Genomic DNA, 24,125 nt, shown 5'->3' with positions numbered 1-24,125 from the left:
AGGGCCACTGTCACTCACACACCCAAGGGCCCTGAACACACCTGCAAAGGTTTTCACGCAGACACATATGCTCCCTCCTGCTCTCTGTCTCACTGATTTCCCGTAGGTCCGGTTTTTCCTTCAGGGTTAAGACAGGTCAATTAAGTGTTTTGCTTTGTTGTTTTGTGTTTTGAATTTTCAGCCCAGTACCTGATGTAGTTTACATGCGTGCTGGGCACAGGGGCTAGGAAACATCTGTATCTCTGGAGACCGAAGTCATCCTCGGGGTGCCGAGACATACGAACTTCGAAAGGCAAACGGGAAAGGGGGCTGTGACTCCCCGCACACTCCCGTCACACACCCTCCAGCGCCGGGGCTCCTGGCCAGAAGGGTGAGCTGAAGCCTTCTGCTACTTAAATGAGTTCTCGGTTTTTGTTTTTTTCTTTTAATTATTATTATTGCCATGGTTGTAAATTTTTTATTTTATTTTATGTTTTACCAGGCATGCACAGCTGAACACAAGTTAAGTAAAACCTAGGTATGCTTTCCCACTGTAAGTTTTTAGTCTGGTATAGACTGAGTCTACAGGGGGAGATCTGTATAATAATAATCTGTCTGAATAATGCTAAGTGCATGTGGCTGTTCCATAAATATTCCTTAATTCAATTCATACACTAATTAAGCACCAACTGCATGCCATATACCTGCATTTAGTGCTGGGGAAAACAAGAGTCAGTATCCTAGTCAGTGGAGAAAAATATAAACAAATCATTTCATGACCATGTAACATTTGGCTACACAAAGCAAGATGGGCCCAGAGAGGGCAGGGGAGGCTTAAGGAGATGACCGCCACCCCCAGGACACGCCCCCTGACTCCCGCTCACCCCTTCAGGCCCTGGTTCAAGTGTCACACGGCTAGTGACCCCCTCCCTCCAACCCCATTTAAACCTGTAAGCCCCCCTCTTCCACCACACACGCTCCGATACCTGCTCTCTGCTCTCTTTTTCTCCTGAGCACGTACCACCTTCTGACCACATCTCGTTTTTCTTTTTGTCCTTCTCCATCCATGAGAAAGCCAGCCCCACGAAAGCGGGATTTCTGTCTCTTCTGCTCGGTACCCGGCACACAGTTAGATCTGGTGAATCTTCAAAGAGCAGCCTTCCCTGGCCTCCCTGCAGGGCGACTGCCCGGCCTATCATCCCTCTGTCCAAGTTATCTTTTCTCTCCAAGTCTGTTCTCTGACTTTTCTTTCTCTCATCCCTCACTAGGACAGGAGCTTTATGGTAAGAACGGTTGGTCTGCTTTGTTCACTGCTGTGTCCCCAGCTCGCTAAACAGAACCTGGCACCGTTCCAGCAATACAATTTTGTTGAATGAATGACCCCCCCCGCCCCGTGACTGTGACTCCAGTTCACTGAGCCCTCAGCACGTGCCAGGTGGCTTCACCTGTATTCTCGCTCCCAATCCACACAACCTGCCGGGGTGGGCACTGTGATTATCCTCATTTTACAGAGGAGGAAGCAAAGACAGACAGACAGACAGAACTTGCCCAAGCAAAGGGCAGAGCCAGCAACAAGCCGCAAGCTCTCTGACTTGAGCTTTGCTTTTAATCGCTGTTGTACTGACCAGACCAAAGCCGCGCTGCAGGAGAACTGGGCCACCACTGCTCCCGGCTACTGTGGTGGCTTCGTCATCGTCTGGCCCCTCCCAGCCCCTCTCCTGCTGCTGCCCAGCCATCCTCCGCATTGAAGCTGGAGTGACATTTTCCAACAGTAAAACTGATCACCTCACTCTGCTTTCAAGCTCTTCAACGGCCGTTCATCTGTAGAACACCCACACTGGGGTCCCACCAGCAGAAGTGATCAATATTTATAACAACCTCTCTAGAAGGATACTGCCGTCTCTGGGGAAATGACAGGCTATGAAGAAAATGATGGACTTGGAAGAAATGATCTACCTTTGAAATAATAATGAGGAAAGTCTTGTTTGGTTATGATCCACTGGACTCTATCAGTAATTCAGAAATATTTACGTAATATCTGATCAGAATCAGCAAAGTGGATGTGTTACATGGGTCTTCCTGGGCCCCATCTGAAACCAGTAATTCAGAATCTCTAGGGATGGGGTCAGGAAAACACTTTTAACCAGTAACCTAGGTACCCCTTTGACATTCGGTGACGTAAACCCTTTCCAGTCTAAGACACCAGGCAAAATACCTGCATGTTGGGCAATACAGTGCAAACCATCAGTGTGGAGGCCAGGACCCAGCAGCTCTATTTAATGACCAATAGGCGTCTTCTGTTCAAAAGTGACGTTACGGAACTTACAGAACTTACAAACCTGACCTACTTCAGGTCACACGTTTCAAATGCTTGGGCAGCTCATGCCACATCACAAGAAGCCAGAACCATCACATCTGGTCAAATCAACTCACTTATGCCAGGTCAACAGTTTTAGTACAAGATATATTCACTCCAAAAATTATTCCATTGCTTCCCTTAAAACATACCATCCTGCCATGCATGGCTGGGAAATTCAGAAAAATAAACACAAAACACAAACCACATCTTGCCCCTAGCATACCAGTTGACTTCTGAGCTAGTGTTCTGTGGGATTCAAAGGAAATCAAGTCTGGTCAGGTCTTTTACATTTTGAAAGATCCCTAAAATCTAAGAGATGAGCTTTCTCAGTGGGGAAGTTCAATGCTCACCCAACCATCATCCCAAGATGCTTCCCTGACATCATCAAACCGAATTCATCGCTGGACATGGAGTGACGTTTGACCCATTATTAGCTGCTGGCTCCTGAAGCCAGAGGAGTGGAGGATCTCACCAGGTACAGCCTTCTCTGCATCCAGCCCCTCCAGCTGCGAGGGACCCCCCCACACACACACACATACACAGAGCAGCAACAGTGCGGGCACCGACATTAAACCCTTTGTTCAAGACTACAAATGATGTTTCCTTTTCTCTAACATGCCTTCCAATTATTTAACTTGTGCATATTACCCAGAAAAATGCTTTCCTCCACAAAATGTTTAAAAAAAGTTTCTTTAAATAAAAGTCAAACAGTCTTGGGGACTACTTGGAAGATACGGGATTTAATTGTGGTGCTGTAGCAAATTTCTAATCTGAGCCATGTTATGTGGCTGAACAAATTTTTTTCTGAAATTTCAGAAATGCATTTAAGCACTTACTTTTAGCTCTGATTATTTTCAAGTGCTTCTGAGTAAAATAAGTCTACCCTACACAACAGATGATAGAAATTAATAGTGCTTTAGACACAATGTGTATTATAGAACCCAAAGAAGCCTACAGAAGAAAATATTTGCAGCAGAAAACAGCCAGAGAAGTAAAATTTTTAAGATATTTCATAGGTAGGAAAACAATTTTTACTCTGCATATTCAATTAGCAGGCCTGTCACACAAATTACTTTGTGCAGAATCTGTGTAATCTAGGTAACAAATAGAATATATCATTATAAAGTGAACAAAGCAAACCTTGGTTAGATGTACTACAACAAATGAAGGGGAAAGAAAGTGAGATTATTCATGTTCAGTAAAGATCACTCAGTACTCGCTGAAGTGAGACACAAACAAAAATATGTAGAAGAGTTCAAATACTGAAGGTTTCTAATTTCCCAGATTTCATTTCAGTTTTCTAATTACAAATTGCAGCAAAACACAGTGTAAAATCACTAGGTTATTTACTTCTGATAGAGCTGTCTAATTTCCTTACAAGTTCATACGGTTTCAACTCCATACCATGCCAAAGAGAAGATGATCCTCATCCCACTCAGGTTCCAAAACTCCACTGTAGACCCTCTCAGCCACAAAGCACGCAATGACCCTCAAGACCCTCGGCCATGCTGACAGAATCTGCCGAAACCCAGGGCAAGGAAGTGGCATTCCCTGGGATTTAAATAGGCCCCAGTGGTCAAATGAGAATAGCTAAAGATGTTGAAGATAACAAAAGCAGTACTTCATTTAGACTCTAAAATTTTAAGCAATTGGGAAAGACAAAGAAAGCACGTACTAATGCTAGCAAAAAGAGATTTTTTAAACTCAGTGTTTGTTAAATACCAACGGCTTTTTCTTTTATTCCTTTCTGTTTCTGATCTTTGGAAAAACCACATCAGTATCAAATGTCACTTAGTTCTTATTCAAACAGAGGAAAGCAGACAGAGCGGCTGCACCCGTGACTTAGCTGACCTGGGCCCTCAGTAAAAACAAACCTCTATAAATCACCAGATGTAAGCAATTGGGCAGTGATCACTTTAATTAATTGAACAGCTTTCCTGAAATTTACTGTATAATTTCAACTCTCCCAACACCTTTCCCAGATGCAGCAAACAATGGTGGTTTTCCAGTAAGTTGTTTAAAGGAGGAAAACATTTTTAACATCAGTGGCTTAAATATATTTTTAAATTATTCAAGATTAAGGTGGTAAACTACTTAATGTTAGAAATTAAACCATATTCATTCTAAATGCTACCTTTAAAGGCCGAAAGTCAAAATTATTCCAAAACATCTTTGATGCATGAATATAAACCTGTCTCCTGCCCAGTTTTTACACAGAAAATTTCACACAATTTTAATACTGTTTGAAAACTCACATTTGCAAGAAACATGCAATGGTATTTCTAACTTCAATCATTTATTTAACTTTAACTGTATAAAGCTGATATTTGATGTGATGTTTGTGAACCTTGATTTCCACCGCAGGTGCCACACTTCAAAAAGGATACCCCAATGCTTTAGTACCAACTCCCATTTCTCATCCCAGAACAACTCCGATCATTTTCCACTGGGGCCACGTAATACCTAATCCACAGGTCCCATGCCAACCGTTGAGTAACACCAGAATTAAGGTCCTAGTCTACCATAATCACTCCATGGGGTGAAGGTGGCTTCTTTGATCTTAGAGACCAGATTAGCAATGACAGTAAAACGTATGGCGTTCTTAGTACCATACTTTAAAATTTAGGAGAGTGAGAGTGAGGCTGGAAAGTAAGCCAACTGATGTAAAGACGGCATATTTTGCTTGTAAGATCTGTGCTCTAGCCCATACGGAGGCATTACCCGTGGTCCCTGCAAACACACATGTGAAATCCTGCTGGCATTCACTTACAAGGACAGAAGTGTAATATTGGCTGAGACTGGTCCTAGATTTGGAATGGTCTCCAATTCATTGTTGTTCAGTTTCCTACAAATGCCAAAAAGAAAAAAAAAAAAAAAAAAGAGGGAGGCAGGGAGAGAGAAGAGGGGGAGGAGAGAAAGAGAGAGAGAGAGAGAGAGAGAGAGAGAGAGAGAGAGAGAGAAGCTGGTTATGTAATCTGTAACACATAAAGGTGAAAACTTTACAAAGTTATTTAAAGACCCCTCCCAAGTCAGAAGTTATAAATCATTTACTGCAACCCAAATGTTCTTTACAATTAAACAGTGTGATGGGTAGTGTATTTTATTCAAACCTCAAACAGAAAATGACTAAACTCACACTTCTCGAAGGCTGTGAAGGCGGCGCATGGAGCTTGCCTCGATGAAAGACAATTTGTTGTGACTTAAGTCCCTACAAGAGAACAAAAATAAAACTGTAAGTCATTTCCAAAAATCACGAATAGCGCTCAACGGAGTGTGAGACAGGGTAGATTTATGAAGTCTCTCTCTCAACACCAGTGACAACATAAGAAATAACTGGTCCATCCTGGCCATAATCTAGAGGGCAAACTTCAAAATACAAACTCTGAGGACAAAATTAGTCTAGGAGGCTGGTCGATTCAAATGCTCCAACCCCGCAAATGTTTCAGGAGATGTTTTTTGGCCCAGGGTGAACAGACCTTTTGTGAAGGGGCTGTTTTGCTTTGCACTCCCCACCCCCTCCCATCCCCTCTCTCCCAACTCGATAGGATGAAGTCATAGCTTATGAAAAGTAGCTAATTAGGCAGGTTGCTGAACCTGAAACCTCTAAAGAAACCTTTTTATTATCATAAAACTAAGCATTGGTGTCCTTAATGCAGTCAAACAAAGTAGAACTTGCTTTTCACAGATTTTCCTTTCTCTGGGTTAAGACGCCAAATTATTTAAAGTATTGCTGTGTGTGTGTATGTGTGTTGAGTGGGTAGGAACCCGAACTCTGTTTTCCTGAATTCCCCAAATCTCAGTATCTCAATATAATGTATAATTTAAGCCACATCGACCACCTAACAAAGTTAAGAAAACTGTACAGAAACCTGTGATCAGATTTCTTTTCAGTCATTAAAATAAATCTGCTCCTAACTCAGAGACTCCATCTAATACTAACCATTTCCACAGGACATCAGTATTTATAAGAAAGCAAAACAAAACTTCTACGTCTGCAACATTTTAGGCGAGGACATCAGCTCAGGATTTAAGATTCAAAGCGTGAAACAAAATCTGGCAAATACTTGACTGTATTGGTCAATACACTGAATCAGTGCCTTCAAAATGGTCTAATGAAAATGAAGTGGTTGAACAGCTATAGAAAACCAGGCTGACCGACAGTATGGCTTAAAGCTCTCCCACTGGAAGAGGCTTACCAATCCTTACTAGATTAATTCCTTCAGTGTTCATAGGTGAAGATTTTTAAATGACCAAAGTCAGAGGTACCCAAACTTGACTGGAGAAAAGCAGGGACCATTTGTTATACATAAAAATATTACCTTCCCCCTAAAGAAAAAGGCAGAGAACTCACATTCAGAGAAGGGCAGTGTTACTGAATGCACATCCCTTAGTTAACAATTAGAAATCAGAGACCCGTTCAGTCTTTGAATTTTTGTTTTGAGAAGAAATCTGGATTTCTCTATTTCACCTAAAAAAAAAAAAAATCTGCAAAGGTTTTATTTGAAACATGTTTGCTTAGAGACCTACCAGACAGTAACAGACATGAGTAGATTTGTTCTGGTAGAGTTATAACATGAAAAAAACCTGGCACAGTCTTTAAACTATAAAAATCCTGCAATTACAACCACTGCTGTGCACGCTCCCCACGCTGGAGCCAGACACTTTCCCTCCCAGCCCAGCTCACGTCCATCTGGAGTTCATCAAGGAAACCGTGAGCCCAACAACTCATGTTAGGATTCAGACAAAACCTGTGTGCTTTTAGCACCACAGACAGTCACGGATTTCCCACCGGGTTTGAAAAGCAACCAAGGAAAAGAGCCCTTCACCTGGGAGGTAGCGAATCGACACAAAGTCTCATTTGGACCCACTTAACTAAAGAACCATGCACCAGCCTAAAACAGCACCCCCTACTGAGTCGGGTTTTCAAAGGAAAGGGGGCACCCATCTGGCCTTTGCATCTCATACAGGTGACTGTCTCTTTAATTAGAAAAAAACCGAAAATTCCACCCTTCACTTCATTTTAAGGATTATTTCTCAGGCAATCCTGTGAGGAGGGGAAAAAAAAAGATGGAGTGCTTTAACTTTTTTTTCCTAACCAGTAACGGGATGAGATCTCCAACAAAAGACCTTTAAAATGAGAAACTGCCTTCAGAGAACGGGGCACACGCTGGGGACCACTCATTCTTGATCCAGGAGCAGGAGCTGAAAACCTTAAACATTTCAGTTACTGTAACACACTTCCAGTCCTGAGTTTTGTGTACTATTAAAACCATATTACATGTGGGAGAAAAAAAATCACCCTAAAGTGACTTTTATTGCTAAATACTTACAGCTATGAAACTTCTAATGCACCTAAATTTAGATTTAATACAGTTTATGTTTCAGAAATGATTACTTTCCAGTCAAAGGATGTCACATTTTCCTAAATCTTCCTTGTATTGTTTCTATGGTGAGACCATTAAAAAAAAAATCTATTCAAGTTGTACAGTGTCGATGTTTTCTTGAACCCCATTACATTCAACAAGGAAGTAAGATTCTTCATTTTTCGAGTTCCATTAATGAACATCTTGCCAGGAAACCTTCTTAAAAAACTTTCTGTACTGAGGTTAATAAATGGGAAAGGTGGCGAGGCAGGGAGATGTTAACTATTTACCCGAAACTAAGCTGGCCAAACACTTGAAAACCAAACTCTACATGGTAGAGAGACATCTCTCTTTCTGCATATTAGCAAGCAAATAAATATAGGAAAATAATTAATTTACAGTGTTTGGTTCCAGCTTTCATTTTCTTCCTTTTAGCGTTGGGAAATCTGACTTCCAAGTCAAATTTTAAAATGCAAATCCAGCACAGCTTCTTAATCAAACCCACTGGGGCCTGCAGAGCTGCTAATTCAGCAAAAATCTGGAAAGCTGAAAAACAAAAAGCCAGGCTGTAGCTGTTTTAAGACACTGATCCAAAGTGACTCATAAATCAGCCTGCTATGTTCAAGTTGTAGTCTGGAAAATATAGAAAAACAGCTGTGAAAACCATAAGGGCTATTACCCCCAACCCCAGCCCCAATTCTGGTGCAGACCAGAGGATTTGCAACAGGCAGACACTAAAGAAGCCACACCAGCAGAAAGTACCTTTCGGATTGTTTTTGCCTGAGCCCAGCTAACTCAAACCCTTCTACGTGATAAGACAAATAATGCTGAAATTCCAGTGAGATCTTCATAGCACTTGAAGCTCTTACTGACAATAGAGCAACTTTTCCCTCTTTTGGCTGGCTAAGTAAACATATTCTAACTAGCCCTTCTCTTTGGGTTCAGAACTCCTTGTGAGCACAAACACTAGATGTAAACTCAAGCCTGCCTTTAAAGGCATATACGCTTCGAATAGTGTTTTAAGAGCCACCTTCCTTAAAAGTATTAAAAGTTTCTTTTTGAAAAGAGAACTAACTGCAATATGATTATTTTACAGCTCAAATGATTCAAATTTTCATATTACAGGATTCCTATGACTGTAAACTACAACTGAATAAAAGGGAAAACATACATACACACGTACATTCAATAATTTCTTAACATGCTGAGACACTAAACTTTTTCTGCAGAGTGCTCTCATAAACTAGTCCTAAGGCACACTTGTACTTTCGTAAGTACCTGAGGAAAAGTTAAGATATGGGGAAGAACAATATGCATTTTTCTACTTACTTCTGAACACTGGGAACAGTCTACGTAAAAGCTTTTCCTAATTATGTAAAATTTAAGAAGCAGTTTATCTTACGCCTCCTCTTCCAAACATCAAGTAACAGAGAGGTGAAAGCTCAATTCCACATAACTTTTCTGCTCCTTTCAAAGGTGGGGAGAGGAGACCTCTGGAGCGTTAGGCACAAACAAAAGAAACATTTACAATAAAGAATTCGGACCACATGGCTTGGTGACAACTACAAAGTTGGTTAAAAGTCACACAAGTACAAGAATGACAGAGCTGTCCAATGAGCGATCACAGCAGGGCTTCTGCCAACAGACCTAGTGCTTATCTGTACAAGTGGAACTTATTTTCACATCCATTTAAGGAATGTGGACTTGTACCGAGACAATTTACTGCTGGCGGAAATGTCATTAAAGATTGTGCTAACCAAATAAACTGTAATTTGTTTTTAGTGTGCCACCAAATTATCTGCAAAACAAAATCCTAATTAGGTCAGCTACTTTTAAGACAATGTTTAAATAGGTATCAAACCCCTTTTGGTTTAATGCAACTTCTTATCAAGAGCAATAGAGTTGTGTGTTTTTTTTTTTTTTGAAGACACTCAATTTTTTAAAAATGACATTCACACACAAAAAATATATTCCACACTGGCCTGATCCAACAGTCCACTTAACATTGAGAAACTACTGAATATAAGTTAGACTTGGTGAAGGAGCTAAGCATTTCTAAACACACCCCAGGAAGCACTATATTTTCTTTTCTGCATCCTTCTATTATTCGTAAGTGTTCACCTCCAGTCATTGAAACGTTCAGTTCCATAAATTGTCAATAGAGCCATTCATGTTTCATGAATAAGGCAGCATGACCTCCACAAGCAGCAATTGAACAGAATTAGCCACAACTAATTGAAAGTCTTCCTGCTTTAGGTTAAAGCCCTTATCTCCTCTTCAACTGTAATAAAAACTACTAAATAAGACATCCTGTGATAAGAGATTACACATCAATCTGAAACTCCCTGTATCTTTTATTAAACTAAGATATATTAACACAAAGAATATGCTGTTTTGATGGTCAACAATTCTACAATTCACAAATAGAGACACTGATTAGCACAGTGATTTAAAAACAGTTTTCTTAAACCACCTGATCAAACTTTCCAAAACTGTTTTTTGGTAGTAAGGAGAGCCGACTAGAGTTGTTTTTAGAGTTTAGAATTTCCATTGCAATTTTGCTAGGCCCACATCTAAGGATTAAGGATGGACTGCACTTTTGTTTCTTTTAAACAGCATAGCCATTAAAAAAAAAAGTTTTGACTGTTCACATTTAGCAGAAATCTTGCAATTTTAGTAAAACTAGGGCTGGGAGAGAATAAGGAGATGACATTTGGAAAGAATCAGCCTTTCCAACTAAACTACATTTTCTTCCCTGTTCGTCCACGCAGTTGGCAGTGATTTCAGGTTCTCAGACTTCACAGCTAGCATCCCAAAACTTGCATAATAGCACCCAGCGCTCTCTCCTAAACTTTCTGGCGTGCTGAGACGCCACAGAAATCACGCCCTGGGTTCTGAAAAAACAAACAAACAAAAAACCCTCTAGCTCCTTCCCTTCTATACCTAGTGTTCAGTCTTGCCAACTTCTTTCCCGAACGAGGATGTGCTATAATTTGGTCGGGAAAAAAAGGGATTTATGGAATTTATTAACGCAAAATTAAGCCCAGGTTAAGGAACAAAAGGATGTCTATCACAGCGTGGACAGTGATCGAACTCTATTAAGGGGGCTTCCCAAACGAAAGGAGCGCGTTCGATTACTAGAAGGGAACGGGAAAGGGGCTTGAACCAGTTAGAAGCTACCGAGCCACGGGATCATACTCTCAAGTTGAGAACTGCGAACTCCAGTTGGCCGCAGGTTGTTGCCGCTCCTGCCCAGGCCTGGCAGGGCGCGCATCTGAGCCCCCTGGGCGAGCTCCGCGCACAGGACGCTGGCTCTGCCCCCGGGGTTGTCAGTGGCTCGGTCCCCTCGGCCGGCGGGGCGCGCCCAGGGCCCACCTGCACCGCCCGCAGAGCACTGGCCGGTGGAGGGAGACTGAGGCCCGGCTCCTGGAGACTGAGCCGCTCCAGGCCCGGGCCAACAGGAGGTGCCGGGGAATATGCGGCTGCGCGCCGAGCATCCTGACACCACGCCGGCGGTCCCGAACTCGAGCGACTCCCCGCTCCGCCCTGAGGAAGAATACTTACAGCCGGGCGACCCAGGGCGGGAGCGGCTCAGGCAGGCGTGCCAGCCGCTGGCGACTGCAGTCCAGGAGGTCCCCGAGGCAGCGGCAGGGAGCTGGGCACGGGTGCTCGGCGGCGACCCCCGAAGGGCCGTCGCCCTCGGCCGGGCCGGCGCGCCCCCGCACCGCGCACAGCAGCAGCCCCAGCGCCGCCGCGAGCGCGCGGAGCCTCGGCGCGTCCATCGCGGGCCGGCGGCCTCTCGCTCCGCCCGGGGCTCCGCAGCGGGCGCGCACTCGGGGGCCCGGCACCAACTTCCAGGCGGGGGCGGGCGGACGCCCGCGCTCCGGGCCGCGTGTGCGCACCCTCCTCTCGCGCCCGCAGGTAAACCCCGGTCTTTCAGTCCCGGCCGCAAAGCCCTTTCATGCCCCGGGGCAGCGAGAGGGAACCCGGAAAGAACGGCCGGCCGCGGCGGCGCGGCAGCAGGAGCGGCGTCCGCGCGCGCAAACACCGACTCCCTCGCAGAAACTTTTTGGCCTCCTCCTCGCGGCGGAGCGCCGAGTCGCGGCGCGGCGGGGGCGAGGGGCGGGCCGTGCGGGGGGCCGCGCGCGCCCATTGGCCGGCCGGGCCCGTCGCCCGCGGCCACGTGACAGCAACACGGCTCCCGCCCTGGGCCGGCGCGCGGGAGAAAGTGCGACCGAGATTGCAGGAAAGTCGGAGTTACATTTTCCAGCCTCCCGGGCCAGAAGTCTCCGCGACGTCCTGGGAAACATACATCAAATGGGCTTGAAGAGAAAAAGGGAGTGAGCTAACAAGTGAGCAAAAAATTAGGCCAGCTCTCGGCGTTGAGGTATTTTGGGGCACTTCAGGGGAGTAAAGTTATTAGGAAATCTTTCATTCCAGATTTTAAAGCAAGTATTAATTATCCTACCAATCAGATGAAACAATGGTTTAAATGAAAATGCAGGTTGTTGTTTTTTTTTTTATTTAACATTAACCCTGGTCGGGTTTTTCCCGTATGTCAGCTCCAAAGGTAAAAAGAATAATAAAATGTAAAAGTCATGGTATTGGAAATGGTGTATTGAGTTACAAATAGCTAGCGTTAGTGCACTGGATAAGACGTGGGGGGGGGAGATGATGGGAAATGACCTTCTAAGGAACCGCGGTGGCAAGCACAGACTGCATGCAATAGGTAAAAGTAATAAAAATAGTCATAGTAATATTTCAAAGGCAAATGAAAACAAGGACCTTGGAGGAAACATTAATATATGCACCATGGTCCACCTGTGCTTTGAGTGATGACAAATCCTGATTGTGCTACCAGGCTAGAAGTCCTGCTTGCCTGCTCCCCCGTCAGGGGTGGATTCTGGTGTACAGAACCTCGCAGTGAAGTCTGTGCCTTCACTTAACTCGAGCCGGTGACTGGGGCCGCAGGAAATAGCGGAGACTTCAGAGATCATCTGGAAACATCTTCCTCCTCTGGGTGAGGAAAAGCACCCAGAGAAGGGAACTAATTGTGGCAAAAACTGAAAGTTTATTTTAAACTGTTTCTTGCACAACTGTTTCTTGCACGCTGTCTGCCAAAAGAGCCCTTGGGGCTGTTTAAAATGTTCATTCTTGAGGAGTGGAGATCGCTTGGAGAATTGAGACTTTAACTCCAACTCATTCGGGTTGATTTTTCCTCTGTAGCAAATTACCCATGTGAACACTGGGCGGGAAAGGACTCAACTTTGAAGTTGAAGCACACCACTTTAGATATGATATCCCATCCTCTATTCTCCAGCTACCATTAGGATCCACCTCACCACTTTTTTTGATTGTGTACAATTAGAAAATATTTATAATGAAGGCACTTCGATTTTGAGTGATTATTTTGCCTGCTTGGGAGTGGACAAGACACACCCCAGCCATGGCATGGATTTTCCAGCTCAGTCTCCCTCATGTGCTTCATACAGGGAAAATCAGGCTTAGTGCATTGGAGTTTTTCAACAAGAAGAGAGATGCCATTATGTATAAGCATAGTGCCATGCTCACTGATGTATCACCTATGTGACAGAGATAATCAGAAATTAGCTACCGTTTTGGGGAAGGTTGGCTCATTTTCTTTCCTCATTCCACACTCTCCTTATATTATTTCATCTTCTTTTGTGAATTCCATTTACACCCATATGCTGATTTCTAGCCCAGAACTGTCTCCTGAAGTCTAGACCCACATAGTCAACCACCCACAGCTTATCTTAAGTTGGGTGTTCAAATGCAACATATCTAGAATTAAATTTCCCCACCCTTGAACCTTATTCCTTTTCCTCCTAAGTTCACTATCTCAAGGAATGATACGTGCCTCCATTCAGATGACTACTGCCCCAGAAGCCTGATTCATCCTCAACGTCTCTTCCTTCTCACCACCATCTCTACAATCAACCAATTAGCAAGTCCTAATGAAGCTAGCAAGTGAATGTATCTCCTCTCTATCTCTGTCGACATTATGCAAACTCAGACCATCATCAGCTCTTGTTTGAAGTACTGCCAGAGCCTCTTTCCTATCAGGCATTCCAGCCCTTTCTCCACAGGGCAGTCAAGTGATATTTCAAAAGCTCAAATCTGATTCTGTGACTCAGCTGCCTAACTCCTTTCTCAGACTCCTGTTGTTCTCAAAGTAAAGTTTAAATCCTCTAGAAGACTTATGTAGCGTTTGGTTTTGGTTTGGTTTGGGGCTTGGCCTCTACTTTCCCCTTTAACTCATTCTATTTGATCATCAATCTTTTACTATAGGACCTCCTTGGGGCTCTCTTCCCCTGCTGTGCTCTCTGCCTTTGGCCCTGCTTCACAGAAGGGTCCCTCTGTCCAAATCACTCTCTGCCGCTCTATTGTCTGGCTGATTGGCATTTCAAGTTAAGCATCCCTCTTTCGGAGAAATATTCCCAAGTCCTGTCTGAGCTATCCCTCTAATGCACTCCCAGCACATCCGGAATTCGCTGCAATGTACTTGGCCATTGTCACTCTGCTACTTCCTAAATAATGCTTAGAGCTATTTCCACATGACCGTGTATCCTATATAGCCTTTAAGGGTATTACCAGATATATGATGTTGATTAAGCTACTTAAATTTTCACTACCTCAGTTTCTTTATCTGTAAGTTGGGAACACAGTAAAAAACTCTCTTACCTGATTTCCATTAATCAGTTTACTGGATTAGCCATCACTCACTTTCCCTCTCTAAGATTTATGGACTAATGCCCAAGACTAGCTGGAATTAGTGGCTACCAGCCCCTCCCTAGTACATCCTCCATTTGTCTGCTCCTGCCAGTCGGATGTGAACCCATTGTAGTTGCAGATGTGTCTATATCTATAAGTACACAATTAAATATTGTACCAACCAAATGAATACGAGTGCAACCAGAAAATAACTCCATTTCAATGATAATGAATTTGAAGCTTGGGAAAGATTCTTGTAGGTAATCACTAGCACACAGCGCCATCAGATTAGATTTGGGTGAGACAATGATAAGAACCAGGGAGAAATGATAAATCTAGGAGGTTTTGTCACCCAGGTTGCTTTGCAAGTGCCTTTAAGGTCTTGTTCCACTTTAAAGTCATCATGATTGGGAATCAACTAGCAGACGATGTTTCATGGGTGTGGCTCATGCTTTACTCAGAACTTCATCTGAGGTTTTTGAGAAAGCAAACCGTGATGATATGGAAAGGATGCATCTCACGTTCAATGTGGCTGTTCTCTGTCTCAGTAGGTCCTCACCCACGCAGTCAATAGGAAGAGGAACTAGCCTTACCTGGCAACTTTCAACCAAAGTAATATTTTCTCAGACTTCCCAAACCCTTCACAAACTCCAGGGCAGAACTCCCATGGGGTGTCTCCCCGAGCAGGTGAGGACTAAGTGTCTTTGAGGTCCCTCGCAGCCCTGTGCAGCCTTTTTTGTAGTATCTACACAATAGGAATGAAGTCCCAGCACTAGGAAAGATGGTCTGAATTAGAGGCGGGAAAGGAACGCACAATTTTTACTGTCCCCAAATTTATCAGTGAATAGCAGTGACCCACACACAGCCTTAATGTGTCACTGAATTCTCTGATCCTCTCATGATGTAGCTTTTCTGTGTACACACACACACACACACACACACACACACACACACACAGTACAGTAGTATCAAATGGCTAATCTTTCATAAATAAGGATTCAGTGTGAGGTGATCAGATTCACTCTGGTCTTTTAACATTGGGATTAAAATGCCATCAAGTGTCGAACTTCTCTCCTCCTGACTGGTTTAGGCTGCAGAACTGGGGTGCTGAAAATGCACTCTCCATTGGAAATGACCTAAATCAGGCCGGAGAGTTTCTCGTTTATAACTTTGTCCCGGAGAATGGCAAGGCCCATCCATTTTCCAAACAGCCTCCTCCCGTCCGTTCTGTGATTAGTGGAACCCAGCCCCAGGGCTCTTGTCAGTTTTCCTGTTTTTTCCTCCTCGGGCAAGTGTGAGACTTTCTTATCTTGAGTGCTGGCAAGGGCAATGACTCACCGATAAAAAGTAATAGAGGTGCTAAGCTGTCAGTTTTCACATCCAAGGACAAGAATGAAAGCTAAACACTCAGTACTTGCTTTATCATTACAATGAATGACACAGTTTGTGTAAGTGTGAACTGTGAAAAGGGAAAAGAGATAAGGCCAAGGAGGAAGAAAAGCACAAAAAGCCCCAGATAATGATGCCAAAAGCAAACGTTGCTGTGCTCTGTAACCTAACCATATCTTTTCCCATTCATTAAGGCATTTTAGAAGAAATAGATAACCCCCTTTTCTCATGCACAAAAAATGCAGTGCTTCGCTGAGAGAGCCAGAGAATAGAATCTTACTTTGCAAAACCCCTGCAATGAGTGTGCCTAAACTCTTTAGAAAGTATTTAGAAAAATGAAGATAGTCACCCATCTGTTTCTCTCGAGTTGGCCAACTGTGCGGTATTACTTGAATTGAAAACAAACAGTGTTATCTGCACGTTCAGTTAACTATAAATTAAGCATATGCTGGCTTTTATTTTGCTCATTTCTCAAGTCACTCTCTGGGACTAATGTGTGCTCTGAGGAAATCTCATATGGTGGACAAAACTGGATACCCTGGCAGGCACCTCGGTGGAGCCCAGAGCTGTGAGCCCTGGGGTTAGGGTGGCAGTGGGGAATGGGTGAAGGCTCAGGGTGGCTGGGACCCCACCAGACTTGCCTCAGTGGTTGGTGTCCTTCCTGGCAACGGATGTTTTCTGTGTGTGGCCTTCAGACACTCTGCTCCTTTAGGGACTTCAGGATCTTTTCTTCTTCCAACCCTGTTGCATGTTTGTCTGTAGCTAACAGCAATACTAAGACCCTCCCTTGGAATCTCAACACAGAAAGTAGCCCACCCTGTCAGCAATGCAGAAATCCAAATGCTTGAGAACTAGATGCCGAGGCTGCACGGTGGCCAGAAGTCCGACTCTGAGGTCATAAGCCCTGTAGCTTCGGCTTAGTGACCAGCTCTGTGCACCATCTTCCTCACCTGTGAAACGGTGAAGAGTGACGCGTTGCTATACTGTGAAGTCCCGGATGGATGCTGGTTCCTATTCCTTAACTCTCAGATTGCTGTTTTCTTCTCATCATTTGGGGAGACAAAGTGAGTTAACTGCAGAAACATTCTCCTGCTGGGATTATTGACCAATGGAATGTTGGAATTATATAAACCCTCAACTATTTCTTCTAAGTAAAATGAGGAAAAGAATTGATGCTCAAATGGAAAACAAACAAAAACCATTTTATAACTTTCATATAAAACCCTTAATCTGTGTGTTATGACAGCAGACTCTCCAGATCCTGAGATTTTTTCATAGGAATTTTATTATGCTGTCTCAAAAAGTTACTGCATAACTCAATGTGTTATGATTTATGCCATGAGGTCAAAGAGAATGATTAGACATATTTGCTAAAAAGACTCATATATCCCTCCAGGGAACTTTTTTACAGAATATTTTTCTTCCACTTCTTGGTTGAACAGTTGGCCTGTACACTAGTCTAAAAATTAATGTGTATTTCCAACTCAGAAGAATGCTCATAAGTGAGTTATTTATGACTTTTACTTATAGTTTCATTCTCTTACACATTTGATTTTTACCCAAGCCTGACTATCAAATCATTAAGGTGACTTTGTCATGGGTATTCTCAAAATCAAGTTCCCTGCATTCAAAACTCTGCTTCTCTCCCTAAATCTAAGGACCACTTTCAAGCTGCAGAATTCACAATGTCGTTCTGTATAAGTATTTTCAAATAGAGAATGAAGGTTTTGGTTCTATAGGGTTCATTTCAACGTGACATTGTGCTCCTGTTACGCTAAAGGCAGAACAGATACTTGTCTGCTAAAGTCTTACGTTTCTATCCCAAAGCTTTACACACTTCTGTTATGTTTATACATATGTACAGAAAAAGTTCCAGGGAAATACTGACACAGAGCATGAAGAAGCTTTCAAGGGCACCTTGCTTATCTGCTGGCCCCTGGCACAGCCATATCTGCAGCATGCAGCCCCCTCCACTCCCAAAGCAGTTATTTCAGACTTGAACAACTTTTCCAGTCTGAGCCTTCATCTTTAGAGCCCACAGAAATGAATTCCTCCTGCTCTCTTGCTGCCATTTGAGCTTTTCTGCTTCTTTGGGACAAAAGAGAAGCTATTACCAGAAGTAGTCCTTAGCTTTCTCTTTGCAAATCAGGTCACTGCAGTCCTTAATTCTTTCTCCCAAGTACTTCTCTTCCTCCAATGCCCTTGTGAGGATCAGAAATGTCTTCTCTCTGTTTATGTGCCTCGTAGGGATGGATGGGTATGGGGGGGGGGAGTAAGAGACCCTTGCAACTCCACAAATGAGCACGTTCAACACGGGTTAAGCTCTCACCATTCTTACTATCCTCTAAATATTCAACATGTATTAGCTCGGTTATTTCTTATGACCACCTTGTAAGGTGTCATCCCTAAGTTACCAGATAAGGTATCGAGGTATGGAGGTGCTAAGGAAGTTGCCTATGGCAGAGCTGCTATCCAAACCCAGTCACTCTGACTCCACAGTGCACCCTCTTAATTGCTATGCATGCTGCTCGCCACTAGAGTCAGAAGAAATAAGGGTTTCCAGGGGCTTCCTTTATGCTCAAGAGACGGGGTTTCCAGCCAGCAGACTGCGGTCGTTAAAGGAAGCAATGAAACTTGCCTGATAATTCTTGAAAGTGATCAGTTGCAATCACTCCCTCTCCTTTCCTTCCCTCTTTCTTCCCTCCTTTCTTTGTTGAACCAAGTTTGGGGAAGAAATATTTGTCTTATGCAGATGTACAAATCGGTTGCTTTGGGTTCTGATTTGTAAAGGTTGATGTTCCTGCCTAGGTATTTTCCAGTGGTCCTGGAAATTCCACCATTAGAGATTAACTGTATGTGCTCAAGCACGACCATCTCCCTGAAGTTCTCTTCTGCACTGTCAGTGCCCCCTGCTTCCAGGAGTGTTGCATGGGTGGCATTGGCGTTTTCGGGTCGATGTTCTATGAAACTGCATATGGATTGCAGGAGAGCCTAGGTGGTTGGTAATCAGAAGAGAAGAAAGGTGTAGAAAGGAAACAGACGTTGCTTTCTTTAGTTTCGTTGAGGGCTGCACCTAATTAAGGGAGCCATGAATCCAAGAAGGCCAGAGAAATGGAATATTAATACTAGAGATTATATTTCAATTGTCGAGATGCTTTACATGGGGTAGCAGAATTCTCTTTTAGCTTTTGGTTTATTAGCTAATGCTAGCTTTTACGCTTTTCTAATGCTTGTACAGTATAAGGAGAAACTTTTTTAAGTGTCCCATATTGGCTCGTTTTAAGTTCTAATTTCCCAAACAGCTTTTTAAATAAGGCTCCCCGTCAAGTGCATTGCTCCAGTAAGAATTCAAAGGCTTGCCTTCTTTAGGGGACTCGGCCCAAGGCCTTTCAGTGATGTGCTTGCGTTGAAGTCTTCCTCACGTTCAAAGACCCAACTCAAGTTGTAAGACAGTAACTTTCATTATCTTAATTTGTACTGATCAAACCATCCATCACCATGACAAATTTTATTATGAATAATGTAATAGACATCAAGAAAGAGATGGGATTCTCATAAAAATCTAAATTTTCTGATATTATAAAAGAAAGCACTAGAGACACAAGGTACCCTATGTTAAATGTTGTGGATTTATTTTTGAATGAATGAAGGGCGCTCACCTACAATTTTATGAGACTGCACATAAAAATAATTCGTATAAAAGCATGTCAATTTTTTCAGCTATTGTTTGAATATGTTATTTAAAATACAGTTTATTTGAACACTTTGTCCTAGAACATTCAGTTATGTAATGTAGTGATAAAATTTTTAAAAGCCAAAGCGTATCTCAAAAACAGGAGTTGGGACAAAACCTTTATTTCACCTAATGAAAGTACACAGAGGAAGTTAGTGGAAAAATGAATAATTAATTATAGGAAATGCTGATGGGCCTGTCCCAAAAGGATTCAATAGCATTAGAAGTTAATGGGCATTTTCCTGAAGTTTGTGATTATTCATTGAAATTCATATGCTTGTGAAAGGAACAGTAAAATGTACTATATTTTTTTAACTTGTAACTTTGGATCTTTTCCTATAGTATTCATGAGAGTATATGATAAATGTCTCAAGGTGAGGGTAGAATTCACCATCTTTTTAATATTATACTTGACTTGTGATCCAAGATGAGAATGTTGGAAACAAAATTATGCATAATTTGAACATACTGATTACAGTCACAAAAACTCTTCCTAAAAGTTTTGCCCTAGGCAAAAAAATATTTCTCAAATTAGCTTTTATAAGAATCACTCAAATGTAGCATGCTTGCCTCCACTAAAAATAACTGAAATATCCTGGGGCAATCCATATCTGGGAACTAGAGTTACTTCTTTAAGATGTGTTTTATACGCGAGTAGATCTAAAATTAAGAGCAATTAGCTTCTTAAAACTCTGATATTTAAAAGAATAAAAGGAGGTCTAGGTCAGAGAATCTTTAAAATATCTTTCATTTTCTATCATCCTTAAGTTCTAAACCTTTATATTGAATATGATTCCTCTGTCTGCCATTTAGAAGGCACAGGATAAAATGAAACAATAAATAGACGGTTGTGTTTCTCCAAGTGTATTCAGTGTAACTGTAGCATCAGATACAGGGGACGCTTATTAATATAAAGACTGTTTGGCCCCTTTCCCAACATATTGAATCTTGAATACTGAATTCTTCAGATGGATTCTGGGGAATTCTACATTTTAACACACTCCTCAAAGTTTGACAATCTGCAGGTTGCGTATCTGGAATTGCTGGGGACTAACTTTCCTATTACAGTGTAGCCTTCCTTATGGTTTCTTTCCATGGGTGATGAGACCCTTACCATAAGCACATGAAACTCCCCTCTCTTCCCATCCTGCTCTGTCAAATATAGACGAATCTTAAGGAATACAGAAAAAGACGTTATGAGTCTATCTTGAGTGATCATGGTTGCCTGGGACCAGTATGGAAATTTGGAAAAAAGAGGGCTACTTTCCCATATGTTTCTGTGGAAAAGGAGAATACATTCTGTGGTGATAGATACTTAGATGACAGAGAACAATAAGGAATATGCTGCTGTACAAGCAAATCCGTACAATCAGCCAGGACCGAAATACCAGGTGTCCCAGCACGCCACCCTAGTCCACTGTCTATAGTAAGGGCAAAAGAAGGGGCACTTGAATGAAAATTAAGGAAAATCCAGAGATCAGGAAATTCCTGAGTGTATTTCTATTACCATACTTGTCAGGGGTGAGTGAGTGAGTGAGTGTGTGCGTGTGTGTGTGTGTGTGTTGGCGTCTCCCCATGATGGGAGCTCCTTGAGTCTTCGAGGCCGTGGACCGACTGCCCACAGTCCCTGAACACCCATCTCAGCTGGTAGATCGCCTTTTACCCAGTTGCTCCTCCCCGACTCGCCCCTTTGTCTGACAGCTTGCAACCTACCTCCCACATCAGCGTGTCCCGTCCGTTTGCTTCTCAGCACGAGCGCTGATTCTCAGCAGTCTCAACGCCTCCACTCCTGCTCCCCTATTGCACTGTCAGTGTCTTGCACCTGGATTAATGGAAACACCTCTGGCCCACTCTCTGATGCCACTCTCGCAATCCTAGAATCAGTTCTGCACAAAGCAGCCCAAATCTTCTTTTTAAACATAAGCCCGAGTCCTCTCCTGCTCAAAATCTTCCCATGGTTTTTCTGACACTTGGAATAAAATCCAAGTGTCCAGGAGACCCCCAGAGGATCTGCTTTCTCCCCTAATCTTATCTCCCACCACCCTGTACCACGCTCCCTCTTCAACACCACACTCTTCCTTATATTTTTGGAACATTCCAAGGTTATTCTCACCCAAGGACAGTTTCAGTTGCTGTTCGTTGGACTTAGAGCGTGCTTCCTTGTTCACTTCCAGCTCTTTCTCGCCTCATTAAGGTCTCCGCTCAAATTTTACCTCCCAGGGAAACTTATCTTACCACAGCTTCCGAATAGCTTCCCTCCCCTCCCTGCCCAGGCAACCTCTAGTCCTTACCGGACCTATCTGTCTTCTTTGTATTATCACCACCGAAAAATTACGTCATGTATGTGTATATATATTTATGTTTTTACTGCTTATGTCCTCCACCAAAAGGTAAGCCCTCTGGCTAAGTGGGAACTTGATCGTATTTACCACTGAAACTTCACACTAGAACAATGTCTGGCATGGCTTAGTCATCAGTGAGGTTTCATTGAAGGTCTGCACCCCTAAAGCCATCACGTAATCCGAGGTTTGTGTACCGAGCTGAACGTCTACGTGAATGACGGTTAGAAGCTTTGTGCTTCTGGTTGCAAATATTCTGTTGAGCAGAACGTACTTATTTCAGATGAGGGCCCTTACCTAGTCCTCCCCTCCCTCCTTGATCGTATTCTCCCATCAGAACACATTTATTTTCTCCCGTTTGGATGAAGGAAGTCAGGAAGAAGGCTAGTTCCGATTAACTGAGATTTGGGGGCTGGTTTTCTACTGTAGAATAATCTGAAAATTAACGTTGCCCAGCCGAAGGCTATAGGATGACACGGAAGTTATCGTGAAACAAGTCAATATCAGAGATAAGACAACAAACGCTCAAAGATGGGCCTTTTCCAAAGAATGTTTTCCTCTCTTTCTTGTTCTACACCAACGAGAACTCAAATACCCTATACAAATCCGCCAGTTATTGATTTCTTCCTAGGACAATTTCAGATTCCTCATCTCTTCCCAGGACAATTTCAGATTCCTCATCACGATTCTCAGAGGATACGGACTTAGGTTTTAGGCACTAACTGCCTCACTGTCACGCTTCTAAAGAGAAAGTCTTTATGGGATAAAAAACTTTGGAACATGGATCATTGAAAAGCCCAGGAATCTTAGCCAGTTCAGTAGTCTTATGGAAAGTATCTTCCTATTAATATCTTAAGAAGTATCTTGAAATTATCATCTGCTGTCAGAGTGGGAGAAGTATGGCCTTATTTAAAATATTTGGAAAATGACATTAATGCTGAGTGCAAATGAAACCATAAAATTATGTTCCAGTTCTCCCCTACCCTTCGCATTAGTTTGAGGGGAATTTCGCGTTGGTAGACAACTGCTTCCCGCATGTGGATTAAGGTTAAATCACACCAGTGATGTCACTGACATGGAATAGAAGGTGCTGTGAGTTTTAGCGTTGGCTCTGTCCCCACAGCTGTGAGCAATGTGTTCCATAAAGACTGGTATAATTCTCCCAGGAGCCACATTAAAACCTTACTCTCGCCAGCTCTTTAGCAACATAATAATGATTAAAAATGGATGCTAAAGTCATTTACCCACAAGGTCAGTATTTTATGTATTTCCTAGTTAATAATTTAAAAAAGGGTTCTGATATTATTGCACACATGATATATTAGGCTAAAGTCCAGCTCATGTTTTACTACTAAGCAAGAGTGCAAATTAAAATAAGAGGGTGATCAAACACAATAAGAGTGGTTTTCTGGTTTGAAATAAAAGTATAAGCACATGGTGCCTTTGAACTTGAAATATTTGAGGAAAAATAGCCAGGGTCAAAGGTAAAACTAGATTTTTTTTTTCCCCCTTTTCTTTAAAAGCTTTAAGACTGCCTACTCTTATTTTGGTTGGATTAAAGCAGATCTTTAGCGTTCCTGTAACCCGGGTCAGAGCCGGCCTGGGGGGGATGGCTGTGTGCCCAGCAGACCCACTCTGGGGGAACTGCCACGGTGGCCCTCTCCACAGGTGTCCTCCACGGAGCACAATTCTCTCCTTGTGGGGTCTCGATGAGTCACCACTGAATTTTCATTGAAGAGAGTTTCTCAAAACGGGGCGAGGGAAACAACACTCAGCAACTCAAAATAAGCAGCTACATTTAGCCCGGAGAAGGTGAAGTCACCCCTTCTGTTTGTTGTCTTTCACTGTATGCCCAGATCCGATGGGATGGGATTCGGAGCAGACAGCAGCCTTCGCCCGAGACATCGACTGAACTGGGTCCTCCTCAGCCGTGTTTTCAGGTCTATTTATTCGAGTCATTACAAAAATAAAGCCTCCTGGGTTGGGGCTGTGTGGGGAGGGATGGTTATCCAGGGCAGCTGGAGGCTCCAGAGTGAATATGGGTAATGCTTTTGCCATCTGTCTTCTGAGCCCACGTATTCATGAGTTTGGAAAATGCACAAATTATTTCTAAATGATTTATTACAATATCTCCTGAGCCTAGCCAAGTGCCTGGGATCTAGCACATTAATTTTATGTACCAAAAAGGATCTGTGTGTGTCTGTGTGTTGAAATGCACAAAAGGAGAAGAA

At 43.0% G+C, this 24,125-nt stretch overlaps 1 protein-coding gene across 2 annotated transcripts in view; it reads right to left on the bottom strand.

Moving 5' to 3' along the window:
• Nucleotides 1–11,760, bottom strand: part of LRIG3 (leucine rich repeats and immunoglobulin like domains 3) — a 46,182-nt gene extending 34,422 nt beyond the window's left edge. For both annotated transcript variants that reach the window (XM_031462340.2, XM_064491148.1), the window contains exons 1-3: nt 11,266–11,760; nt 5,475–5,546; nt 5,109–5,183 (exon numbers count right to left, since the gene is read on the bottom strand). In XM_031462340.2, coding sequence (XP_031318200.2) covers nt 5,109–5,183; nt 5,475–5,546; nt 11,266–11,483 — 365 coding nt within the window. In that variant the 5' untranslated portion in view covers nt 11,484–11,760. The remainder of the gene's footprint in view (nt 1–5,108; nt 5,184–5,474; nt 5,547–11,265) is intronic.
• Between the last annotated feature and the right edge of the window lie 12,365 nt (nt 11,761–24,125).

Source organism: Camelus dromedarius, chromosome 11, assembly GCF_036321535.1.
Source record: "Camelus dromedarius isolate mCamDro1 chromosome 11, mCamDro1.pat, whole genome shotgun sequence".
Lineage (NCBI taxonomy): Eukaryota > Metazoa > Chordata > Mammalia > Artiodactyla > Camelidae > Camelus > Camelus dromedarius.
The sequence above is the reverse complement of the archived record's forward strand: the minus strand, read 5'-3'. Positions and strand labels throughout refer to the sequence as shown.